Consider the following 12,923-nt stretch of genomic DNA (forward strand, 5'->3'; position numbering starts at 1 on the left):
AAGATATATGCTCTAAATTTACTCAAATCCACTGAAACCTAGGGTCATAACTTTAATAAAACACTAATCCATGCAGATTCTTCAGGCCAGGATTGATGCTCCACCATTTTTACAGGCTTACATAAGCTATCCATTAAGTCCCTGATTTCCTAACTTTATCATTACCCTAATTCTCAGGCCGGGAATCTCTCAAACAAACTCTAGTTGTTGAACAACTAATAACATTTATTGATGATGAGGGAGAATCAAAACTGTTGCAGGTTAAAACAAAACAAACAACAATGAAACATTAAAGAACAGCAGCTAACTACGGTGGCAATGAGTAATCAATAATCCAATTGACTCCAAAATTAATTTATTGATACAAACTTTTTCATGGGCTTCAAGAGAAGCATAGTTTTTGATCTTCCAATAAAGGCACACCTTCTAAATTAGTATTAGTTCTACAAACTATTCAACTCCTGGTCTTGATGAGCTAAATACCTATTCTTTGTGAATTTTTAAAACCTCCATCCTGTTACTGTATATAGAAAACATTTCCAGCTCAAATATATTTCCTAGGGAAAAGATATCCCATTCCAAATTTATAAATTTGACTTGGAAAGAAACACAAAACTGAAACCATTAGATACCTCTAGAGGAATTCCACAGATAGCTCTCTAACTCCATAGGACCAGACAATACCTTCAAAAAGACCTCAGATTCTGAAATCAAGTACAGAGAATTAGGAGAAGGAAATTCATGTGGGACTAGATAAACTGATCGAACAGTCGAGCTATAGAAGGGAGGAAAAGTTTACAGAGGAGCTCCAACAATTGCAGGCTCTTATGGGAGATCTATGACAAACGATACTATCAAAAAAATTTTACATTTCTCAAAAGTACTTTCTTTTTCCTTCAGAAATACATAACTACCATACATTTACTTCTTTGTGACCTTGTAATTTACACACCCCTTCAGAGAAGTTGAGGACGACGATGATGAGGACAACCCTGAGCGGCTGATTTTAGCCTTGTCCTTGTTAAATGCCTTCTGAACATCATCCTTAAGCTCAGTAAAACGTGCCCTTTTGATTCTCTGTTCATCTGGAGTTCCCTTCTCAAGGAAGAACAAGTCAGGCAGATCCTCCTCCAGGAATTTGTCCAGCACTTGTGAACAGTGGGGGAAATAGCGTCGTCCCATCTCCACTATAACAATCACAAAAAGAAAGCTTCATTAGACATCACACAAGGGAATCTTGTAGTCATTGGAACTTCAATGGCGCAACTCATGACTCTTCCATTGATGATAAAATGGATGTCATAAAGATCTTCTCTTCTTTCATTCTTTTTTTTCATACGATAAAAAGACATCTACGAAATGTGAGGTGGATTTGGTAACTAACCAGCCAAGTCCCATCCAGATTTAACAATTGATTGTTGGAGTTTGCCTAAAACTAATTTCAAGCATATTTCTATTACCTGTTGCATTTATGATTGCAAGTATCAGGGCAGTTGTACTTCTAAGTTGCGGACATCACAAGGATATTATATTTGATATCCAAACTACATGTAGAATATTTGTTTATGTGGGATATTTTGTTTATTTTCCAAATTAAATGTAGCATACTGACAGAGCTTTGGGGATGATGTGGCTATTTATTTTTCTTGGGGGGTGAATTTACTACGAAGAGGGAGGGGGGGGGGGGGAAGATAATACGACAGATCTAGATCATTCCTCTTACAGTAGACCATCTAGATCAGTACATATAATACCCTGTCCACCCACGGTCCCTCTCTATTGCATTTTTCCTGGATATGACATGGAGAGACACATGGCCCTACCTGGACCTGCCACAAGTTGGATATGTGACGTAAAAAGATTACAAACTCATTATGTGTTGCTATTAAATCTCTCCTGTTCCCTGAAGAGAGAAAAGGTAGAGGGACAATGACTTGACACCTTCATCACAACTGGAAAAAAAAATCAAAGGTATAAAAAATTTAGAGGAAAAACTCATCAATTCGTAACACTCATACAAGGCATTCCCTATTAGTGCGTAATATGTAAAATAATTAACATTTTCGTATATTCTTACACAAAGGATTGTGGTAGACATTACATATCCAACCCCTAGGATACTAGCTCTCAAAACAAGACTGAAGAGTTGCAAGTAAAAAAAATACCTGTCTTATTAAGAGCTTCCAACCTTGAACGGAGCCTTTTCTGCTGCATTGTGGGTGTCTCATTCAAATCAACCTCTCTCAAGTTTCCAGAGCGTTCTGATGCAGAAAGACCAATAAACTCAGATGTTGTATCAGCATGTGCTATGTCCATGGCCAGCTTGGCTTCAGAGGGAAAGAACAGTCTCGCAAATGCCACTGCCAATTACAATGACACTTTCAGCATTCAACCATATGCCCTTACAAAGAAATGAACTATTGAGGGTTATTATTATAGGGAAAAATCTGAAGCCAGAGTCATATGGGCTGCAAATAAAGTTTATAGAGGGATATAGTACAGGACATGTCAGCACCAGGCAAGTGGTTGGGGCCATCATTCTGCGGTCCCATAGTATATCTCAATTGTAAAGGTAGATATAATATTATATACATATAAACATCTGCAACACTGATCTATGTTGATTGATTTTTCATTTTCCTCCGAACATTTAAATACTTGATACATCCGTCTTTTACGATTATCAACTAATATACTTGGTAAGCCCCGTCAAATAAAGGGCTTCATTAAATACATGAAAAATCCCAACATTATTTCTCTCAAGGTGTGATGCATATGCGCCTCACCTGGGACTCATAAACCAAGTACTTCAAGGTGTGGCAGCTCAGAAAAGCCTATGGATCCTTCCAATGTCTACCCTACACAATGTTTCCCCTATGTTTCAACTATTTGGTACACACCCCATATATAATCAGCTGCGTGTGTTTGGTAGTGCCTGCTATCCACTGTTACGTCCATTTAATCACCACAAATTGAACTATCGCTCTTGTATGCATATCTTCTTGGGTTACAGTTCTCACCACAGAGGCTACAAGTGCCTTGACCGTAGCACTAACAAAATTATCATATCTCGGCATGTTGTCTTTGATGAGGATCGGTTCCCCTTTGGTGAACTTCTTGTTGCGTTCCTTACTGCCACCACCCAACCCTCCATCCTTGGTCCCCAACCCTCATCTCATGGACTCCTACCGTCCCAGAATCGTTATCCCCTCCTGTTACAGCACGGTGCTGTAGCGCATCGTGCGGTAACAGCAGAGGCCATGTGGCACAGCATGCCCCACATGGCGCACATGGCTCTGCTGTTACCACACGATGCGCTACAGCACCGTGCTGTAACAGGAGAGGATAAAAATTCTACCGTCCCACCTACATCAACGCCATCCCAACCCCAAGTTCCTCCACCTGTGCCCCACATCTCCCAACTGCTTCTTGCGCCTAGTCATCCAACCCATCCTCTTCACCCTCCCCAAGTGTCGGCTCTTCACCACCCCCAAGTGTCCCTCCACCTTCCCCACCTCATCATCCTATGATCACAAGAACATGAGATGGCACAAGACGATCAAAGGCCTTTGTCACCACCAATCACCCTTTCCCTAAATTCTAAACCTGACCATGCCCTTGAAGAACCGACAAGCTTCACCACTGCAAATAAATCTCCTCAGTGACGCGCAGCTATGGACACTCAGTTCACTGTCCTTCTCAAGAATGACACATGGACTCTTGTGCCTCCTTGCCCGTCGATGAATCTTGTAGGCTGTAAATGGGTGTTTCGAATTAAAAAGACTGAGGATGGCACAATTGACCGTTATAAGGCCCACCTTGTTGCAAAGGGCTATAATCAACAGTAAGGATTTGATTACACTGAAAATTTTAGCCATGTGTCTAGATGTTCAAAATGCCTTTCTTCATGGCATTTTAAATGAAAGTTTTAATGTCTCAGCCTTCTGGCTTTGTCGATGCTCTCTTCCCACATCATGTATGCAAGCTTCATAAATCTCTTTATGGCCTCAAACAGGTACCGCGTGCCTGGTTTGATAGGCTGAGTATGTTTCTTTTGGAATCTGGCTTTGAAGGCTCCAATACGGACCTCCCTATTCATCTATCATGAGAACAGTGCCACCATTTACATCCTCATCTATGTTGATGACTTCATTATCACAGGTAGTCATGAAGCTCTTCTAACCAATTTCATTAACAAGATTGGCTCTGCATTTGCCATCAAGGATTTGGGACCACTTCACTTCTTCCTTGGAATCAACATCATTCCAGTATCTCAGGGGCTTCTTCTCTCCCAACAACAATGCATTCTCAACCTCCTCCTCAAGACAAAGATGACAGGTGGTAAGCTGGTATCCACTCCTATCTCTACCTCTGGTCAGCTCAATCAACTTTCTGGCACGCTAATCGATGAACCCACACTATGCCTCAGTACTATTGGTGCCTTGAAGTATGCCACTCTTACCCGTCTTGACATCACATATGGTGTCAACAAAGTTTGCGAGTTAATGCACTGCCCCACTATTTGATCATTGGATGGCAGTGAAGCATATTCTTCAGTACTTAAAGTTAACTGTCACTCATGGTCTCCTCCTTCATCGGAACTCTCCCATGCGATTGTCTGCATTCTCTGACGCTGATTGGGCGGGTTGCCCAGATGACAGAAAATCAACGGGTGGGTTTTCTATATTTCTTGACCTGGCTACAGTCTCTTCTCAAGGAACTACACATTTTCCTTTCAGAAGCTCCGATATTGTGGTGTGACAATGTTGGTGCCACATACCTCATAACCAATCCGATGTTTCATGCAAGGACAAAACAGGTCGAAATTGATTTTCACTTTGTTAGGGACAAAGTTGCAAATGGAGATTTTGATGTTCGGTTTATCTCCATGAAGGATCAAGTGGCCGACATCTTTACAAAGGCTCTCCCTTCCTCTCGGTTTAATCTTCTTAGGGTCAATCTCAAGGTGATGCCAACCCCCTCGAGGTTGAGGGAGCGTATAAGAGGAATCATCTCCTCTACACCTACTCATGATGGATACAAGCAAGGAAAGGAAATTGTTGCTTTAGATAATGATAAGGATCCAAATCTTCCTAACTGTAGTAATCCTCCTTCCTTGGATCCCAGCTGTATTGTAGATAAGGATCCTAATCTTCCTAACCATAGAAATCCTCCTTCTGTGTAAAGTGAATCAATCCCATAATTCACTCAAATCCTCATCCTTTAAGAGGACTGTTGTACATTGAGTTGAAGACATAGTGAAATACTTCTCCCGTGGATGTAGGTTAATAAAGATTAAAGAGATATAAAACACTGTTTCCCTTATCGTATTTTGCGAAGGAATGTAGAAACCAAGTGATCTGGTTAGGGTTGTTTCTCTCATCATATATAACACATTTCTCAAGTTTTCCATGACTAAAGAACAAGATATATTATTATCAAGCACATTGATTTATTCTTTGGTAAATGTATATACTGTTATATTACATTCTAATAAATGATATTTGTAAGTCATATAATGTAATTTGTATAGCTTATATGAACAGCTGAAGTAAAGGCTCAGCCAAATGAATCACAAGCCTCACTCATCTTGGGCCTATATATGGCTCTAAAGGCCTTCAGGCCAGATATATGCGAGCAAGAAATTGCCACATCTTTATCGAAGTCACCAACAATGGAGAAAGAACAGTGAGAAAAAGTCTACTTCCATAGACAAAAGAGCAGCAGTGGGTGCTGGGTAGTTTTGAGTGTCTTAAGTTGTCCCTCAAGGCAAGCTTCAGTCTTGCATTAGACCTTTCCTATAATTAATCGGAAACATCACAAGGAAAAGAATGCAATTTTGCAGCAATTGATACATAAAGCTCATCAACAGAAATACTCAATATAAATTAATCTACATTTTCAGTTGTTGAATTTTTTACTGAGGGAAGACAAAGTTGAACCTCTTGAAAAGAATCCAAAATTCCATAAAGATTTCAAAGAGCAAGACGAAGAGCAAGACGAATGATTAAGTTTGTAGCCGGCTAGATAAAATTAATATGATGTCTGAAGCTTCACAAGTTACTAACATATAGAAAGCTCACCTCTGTTTTCTAGGTATAGCAACCATGCATGCAGATCATCAGCCATAGCTGGTGATGATATATACTTGTCCCCTGCCAATGGATTCCTCCGCATCTCTCTTTCCAGGACGTCAATGCATAACCGATCTTTGTTCGTTTCCCGGCCCTGTTTAGTCTTTGCACCATAATCCTTTGGCCTTGTCAGCCTCCGGCAAATATTAACAGCACTTTGACCATGCAATGTTGTTTCCAATGCAGAAGCCCCTTTTGTCAGCAAAGACACTATAATTGATGGTTCCTTACGCATTGCAGCCACATGCAGAACTGTGTAACCTCGGTCATTCCTGAGGTTGACATCAGCTAATCCAAGATCGAGGACCTCAGCCACAACCTTGGGGTCACAATAGGCAGCAGCATAGTGAAGAGCATTGGCCTCATCTAAGGTGATATCAGATTCAGACAGGAGTAGTTTCACCAATTCAACATCGTCAGAGTCTAATGCCTTGTGAATTCTCCTGATTCTCTTTTCACGCATGGCATCCATGTCCATTTCATTTTCCTTGTCTGACTGAGATTTGAGGTGAAGAGATTTTAAGTTCTCTATGATTTCAAATGGGAGCTCTTTCTCTAGAGAGATGCTGTCAAGATCAGATCGTGCTACTCTATTGACACAATGGTTGAGAAGTTGATTCAATTGGCAATGGAAGGAGACCAGAAGGATTGGGATGACATCTTCCACAAATGCTTTATCAACAAAGTTCAGAAGACGCCGCTGCATGGAAATATGGAACCTGAACTCAGAACCGATCTAAGAACAGGATGAGAAATGGTGAAGAAACATGGCCTAAATTAAATGGCTATGTTTTCTGAGATGCTCCTAACCCAATCCTTTTACAATTAAGTGCATGAAGAAAGGAAATAAAGTGGAACTAAAAACACAACCATCAAAATAAAAGATGTTTTGAACAGAGCAAATCAGGTCCATCCCACATAAATCTAAAATAACACGCCAAGTTTGAATGGAGGAAAAATGTGATGCAGCTGGATACACCAGCATAATGCCCATATTAAAAAATCAATTGGATCAACTCTTGGCTTTGATAGTTCATAATGAGCTCAAAATCATTGATGATCAATGGTACAAGAATAGAAGTGTATCCTAATAGATAAGATGATTATGGAAATATCAAAAAGTCAGAAGCAACTAATGTCAAACAAAGAATTAGGACAGTAATAGAAGCATGGGAGAATGTAGAGATACCATCTCCCTCTTTTCATTGCTTCACAGGTTTAAAATCAAAATTCCTCACTGAAAATTTTCTCTGACAGCCACAATTAAATTCGATCAAAGATGAACCAATCCCCCAATATAATAAGTTCGTATGGAAGTGATGTGCCATCAAATCAGTTTGAGAGCCTACAATATACACTCTTTTCTCTATTTACTGGCAGGAAGCATATGCAATGCATGGGAACTAAGAGATATATATATATATAACACAATATCAATATCTACGGAATTAATGTTATTTAGTTTTAAACAAAAGAAAAGTATGGATGACAATATACCAAACAAGCTAAAATAAAAATTCAGTAGAATTATATAAATAAAAAAATTCTGAACATCAAAATTTACAAACTTAATTCTTGTTTCAATAAAATGCTAAAATATTAAAGAAAAGGTTCAGAAATATTGTTAAAAAATATAAAGGTTAATATGGGGTCAAGATGAGAGAAAAAATGAAATAATTCCATTATATGAGGTTCAAATGTGAGAGCGAATGAATAATTTTCTGAATTAAAGTGTGTGATTAATTAGGAAACTAATGGACAAAGGAACGTTGCTATTAATTAGGAAATTAACTTAGCATTGGGAATGGAAATTGTGTGATTTGATAGGAAATTTTCTTATTAGAAAATTTTTTTTTGAGAAGATATTAGAAAAAAGAAAGATTGCTATTAATTAGGAAATTAACCTGAAAGACTAACTAATTCACATAATTGATTATGAATTCCAAATAACCAAAGAAATGAAAACTAGAACTTACTAGCCGACTAGAACTTAATAGCCAGACTTCAGCGAAAGTAAAATATTTGAGAGAGGTATCATCTCCTCTACAATATTAATGTAACTTTGTTCTGAAGAGTTAGGAGCAATAGTTCAACTTGAATTGGTTGCTATTTGTATTCAGGGTTGTAATGGTTGTTTGTAGGTGAATGAAAAACTGCTTGTCAGTTTAATCATCCATAACAAGCATGTACACATGCAGAACTCATACATAAGCCCCTGTGATCATATTTTAGGCTTTGTTTTTCCATTGCCAACAAAAAATCTTAAATAACTGGCAAAAGTTTTCTTGTCTGGCAAGACTGGAGAGTCACTTTAGTTTGGCACCAAGTTTTGCCATATTGAGGTTGCTGTGGCAATTTCGAACATATGGGATCTCTAGGAAATAGTCTACATTGGTCATTGGCCAATTGTCAAATTTCAGACTCATTCAATCATATACCCCTCCAACACTTGTCTTCTACCATCCATTTCTCTTTAGAAAAGCTTCATTTTTTTCACTGGATTTTCAGAGCTTTATTTTGCTACCTGGCCAACTCCATTTTGGCTGAAACTTGTGAGCAGGGGCTTTTGGGATCTAACTTTCCACAACATTTCAGCTCTATCCAGTCTGCCACGTGGCAAATATTGGTACCAGACTAGAGAAACTCTCTAGGCGTGCTAGATTAGAAAAACTTCTCTTTTATTTGATACAAAAACGTAAGAAACAAAATACAAGTCACATGGTCATTGTATACTGAGAAGAGGAATGATGTTGGAAAATCTAAGGTTCCAGCAGCCACAAACAATATCCTGAACACACATAATGGAAATGAGGAAGTGGTCAAGACATTATGCTCAATTAGATGGAAACCATGACTCACCACCAAAGGAAGAAAGAAGGGGGGGGGGGTGTGGAGGGACATTGACAGAAGAGTTTCAAAAGGTGAAGGTTCAACGCAAGGTATAGGACCTCATAATGCTTGAAACATATGCCTTTATGTTTTATTTGAATCCTGGGGATTTGTTTCCATGTCTCAAAACTTTTGGAAGATTTCAAGCATCTTCAAAAAGTATGTATTTTACGTGCCACTAAGCATTGACAATTGAATCAAATAATAAAATTCAATAAAATAAAATAAATACTTTATTCATTTAAGACACAAGGAAGTCACTGGAATCCAACTGAATAAAGGTTGTATAGATTTATCTCTGTTCAACCTTTAAAACATGTGCAGTGAGTCCTGTCCAGTATCTCAGAACTGCCTACTAATCTGAGATCAAAATTTTCTCCCTTGAGCAAAATCTCCAATTAGCAAAGTTTCCGGAGAACTTCATTAACATCAGTGTCAAAAATGGAAGTTGAACTAAATCTAAGTTCCGTAGCAGGCAGACATCTGGTTGAGCTATCATGGATAAAGATTGCTCGGTCAGGATTTAGGTATGGTGCTTTATGCTATAAGCTGAATTATCTCTTAGGTGACAAAGAACATAAACACGCAAAAATTGGTTAGGAAGTTAATGCACTCCGTTACTCAAGCTTAACAAGAATATTTCAAACTTTGTTGAAAATCAAATATATCTGAGGAAATCTAAAGGGAAAAAATCAAATCAGAATCTAATAATATCCTGGTAACCTGATAAAACCTTATTTTCATCTCTAATAGATCGCTATATTTCTTTCTTATTCATCTCTAATATTTATCCAATGTTTCATATTCCTAGATTTCCTCTCCATTTCCTATGTGCTAGCGTCTTAACCTATATCTTATCCTCTATGATTTCCATTCCAGTTGCATTAATTTCAAAATGAAATTTTGGAATTCCAAGAATTTTGCTTGAACTCAATTATTTGTCATTGCCAGTAAATCAGATTTCAGGAAACAAAATCACAAAGAAGCTGCCTAAAGATGAATTCCATCTTCCATTATGGTGCAGCCGGGCATTTATTACTTGAAGATACATATGGAAACCACTAGATTAGGAGTGTCCAGATATGGTTGAATTCATCAGAATACAGAGAATAACTGACCTGGAAAAGAGAGACGAGCTCTGTTATCTGAAAAACTGCAGAAGCATATGTCAACTCGACAACAAAATTGATAGCTGGTTGGCATGCGTCATGAGCACAGCCACCATCGACACATGTTGAAACCTCCAGTGGAGATGCCTTCAACTTTCCAGTATACAAGTAACTCAAGAAAATCAAGAAGGCTTCATAACCAACCTTGTGATACGGCACCAAATCGGTCATGCAATACTTTGGTTTACCCTCCTTCCGGGAAGAGGTATTCCCCTGTACAAAGAGGTCGTGGAAGAATTTACTCCTGGCTGCCAAAATACATCGGTGAACACCCACCGAGATGTCTTCGACAATAACTTCTGCATCACTATAGTCAAATGTAGTATCAGCCAAAAGCTGTTCCAGATTACAGCCAAGCTTGCTCAAACTAAGGACTTCAAGACTAGCTCCAGATTCAGGCATACTGGAGGCAGACATGTTAAAGCTACTAGAATCATTTGATAGATGGGAAGATGAAGTAAAGCTCAAAAAGGATGATGGCTCAGTGGAATTCATCATACTCTACTAGAGAATCTAAATCCTTCCAATTGGACCTAATCAGCATTTGAATCCATCGACAATCATGAATATCGCCACAAGCAGAGTTCAGACGGGTAATCAAATCCTAACAGGGCATCCCCCAATCAAAGGAATTGTGCAACAGCGAAACTTCTCAATCATCCAACTCATGATCCTAGCTGCTTCACATTCAGTGGAAACAAATTCATGTGAAACATTGTAATATTTTGTATGCATTGGAAAAGACACAAAATCAAAGAATGCACTTACAACAGTACCTAGGGTTAACAAGGAATCAGCAAGAGGGCAAGAACAAACAGAAACTGAAACTAAAATATACTACTAAATTATAGCATGGACAGGCCATCAGAGGAGTGGCACAAATAGATGGACTGAGAGGGAAGGGGGAGGGGGAAAGAACACTAAAAATTGCTTCTAATGGGTAAGCAGAACCCCCCTGAAGAAAGCATCCCAGAGTAACATTCAGGAAAAATCTTCCTATGCCACACTAATCAAAAAAGAAAACGGAGGCCGAGAGAAACAAATAATGGCTTCCATCTTGCTTGACTGTCCAATTATCTCACAAAGGAAGAAAGCCTCAAACTTACAAGAAACCAGAATTTTTTTTTGGAGGGGAGGGGGAGGGGGGGGGGGGGGGAGAGAAAGTCCCACTCAGAAATCTTAGAAAAGGGCCAAAAGAAAAGTTCAAAAACTAAACTACATATCCTCCAATTTGTCCCCACATTTCTCGGAACTTTCTCCAGTCCTCAATGAACAAATTCAAAACCCAAAGATCCCTCTGATCTCACTTGAATTCCATCAACCCGTCAGCTCAAGCAGAACACTACCAACATTCAAACTAAAAATTTTCAAAAAAAGAGAATAATCATAACAATTACCAGGAAAACAAAAATTGGAATACCTCCAAATTCTCCAGAAAACTGAATGGTAATTCCAAATTAATCATTCCACCGCATCCACAATAAACCCTCTGTATCTCTCTCTCTTTCTTTCTATGTTCCAGCACAACAGAGACTAGGCAACAGAAAGAAAAAAAATTTCCTTCTAGATCCACCCAAATCATTCAAAGGTCAACGCTTTCCATTAGAAATAAATTGAACGACTTCTAATTCACTGGATAACCCTTTGAATTTCAACAGAATCATCAGTTTTATTCGTGGAAATTCCCATCGATTTGAATCCATCAAGACCAAGAAATCTCTCCCACACCAGAAAAACAGAGAAATTCAAAGACAAGGAAATTGCTGGGGAAGTGAATATGAGGGCTGAGAAGTGAGAACTGAAAAAAGAAGGGCTTTGGTTAGTTGGGTTCTTGTTATTAACCAGGCGTTAGCTGATGAAGTCGTGTGCTGACGATTTCTCTGGCGTCAGCTTCATCGTTAAGGTTTGCTTACGTCTTCTGTGTCGTCACTCTATTATCGAAGCTCCCAAGGGACCAACACTATTCTCTGCACTGACTGACACAGAACAATATAACGGTTTCCCCCCCCCCCCCACCCCCCCCTTTCCCATTTCCTTTATTTGGATATGTTGGAACTGGGAAAGTGTCTCTCTTAATTGGACGGAAGGAAGGGAAGGAACTGGGAAACTGTCCCGGAATTGGGCGGGCTCACGGCGGGCGGGCGGACGGACACTTTCCTGTTACAAAAGAAAAAGTTAAAGGAGATCGGTTCCCACACGTTTTTTTTGTAGGAATCATTCCTACATGTCAATAATAATAATTAATAAATGCCATGTGGCAGATTTAATTGGAACTTAATTTTTTATTTTGAATTACTTTTAGGGAAAATTAGTTTTGAAATTCATTGTCATGGAAGAGTACAAGGTAATTAACTAATTAACAAGAGTATTGTAGGCATGTGTGCAAGATGAAATAACAACCCTTGCCCCAGGGTAGATACCTAGATGTGCTCGTGCTCCTCCATTAGCTCTTGATTGAATTAGACTTTAAAATTTAACGGAGGGACAATTAAGACTAAGACCTCTTTCTCTCTAACATATTTTACTAAGGAAGTAATTTATGATAAATATCTTTTGATAAAATTAATATATTATAAATTCTTATAAATAAAATTTAATAAACAACCACTTATATCCAATAATACTTTATAATCAACTTGTTTCAAAATTTCCACCAAATAATATTTATATCTTCAAATATATTAAATTTTGAGAGAGTTTTCTTCCACCATGAAAGGTGGAAAACCCATGA

General features: G+C 38.5%; 1 protein-coding gene across 2 annotated transcripts; it reads right to left on the minus strand.

Annotated features, from left to right (window-relative positions):
- Positions 1-724: 724 nt before the first annotated feature.
- On the minus strand, positions 725-11,674 carry LOC122651429 (BTB/POZ domain and ankyrin repeat-containing protein NPR1). Of its 2 annotated transcripts, none has more exons than XM_043844808.1 (5): positions 11,613-11,674; positions 10,142-10,869; positions 6,084-6,834; positions 2,166-2,360; positions 725-1,187 (listed from the first exon to the last, which is right to left on the minus strand). In XM_043844808.1, exons 2-5 carry the CDS (start codon positions 10,688-10,690, stop codon positions 922-924), a joined length of 1,761 nt encoding a protein of 586 aa, XP_043700743.1. In that variant the 5' UTR covers positions 10,691-10,869; positions 11,613-11,674; the 3' UTR covers positions 725-921. The 2 variants fall into 2 exon arrangements, with proteins under 2 accessions (XP_043700743.1, XP_043700744.1); XM_043844809.1 differs by having other exon boundaries at positions 10,142-10,812; positions 11,613-11,664.
- Positions 11,675-12,923: the final 1,249 nt, after the last annotated feature.

Source organism: Telopea speciosissima, chromosome 2 (assembly GCF_018873765.1).
Source record: "Telopea speciosissima isolate NSW1024214 ecotype Mountain lineage chromosome 2, Tspe_v1, whole genome shotgun sequence".
Taxonomy (NCBI): Eukaryota; Viridiplantae; Streptophyta; class Magnoliopsida; order Proteales; family Proteaceae; genus Telopea; species Telopea speciosissima.

Coding starts and splice junctions, on each gene's coding strand:
- LOC122651429 (XM_043844808.1), bottom strand. CDS start 10,690: ATGATGAATTCCACTGAGCCATCATCCTTTTTGAGCTTTACTTCATCT. Junction 6,835..10,141: donor AGCTCGTCTCTCTTTTCCAG/GTCAGTTATTCT, acceptor ATTTCCATGCAG/CGGCGTCTTCTGAACTTTGT. Junction 2,361..6,083: donor GCTATACCTAGAAAACAGAG/GTGAGCTTTCTA, acceptor TGTAATTGGCAG/TGGCATTTGCGAGACTGTTC.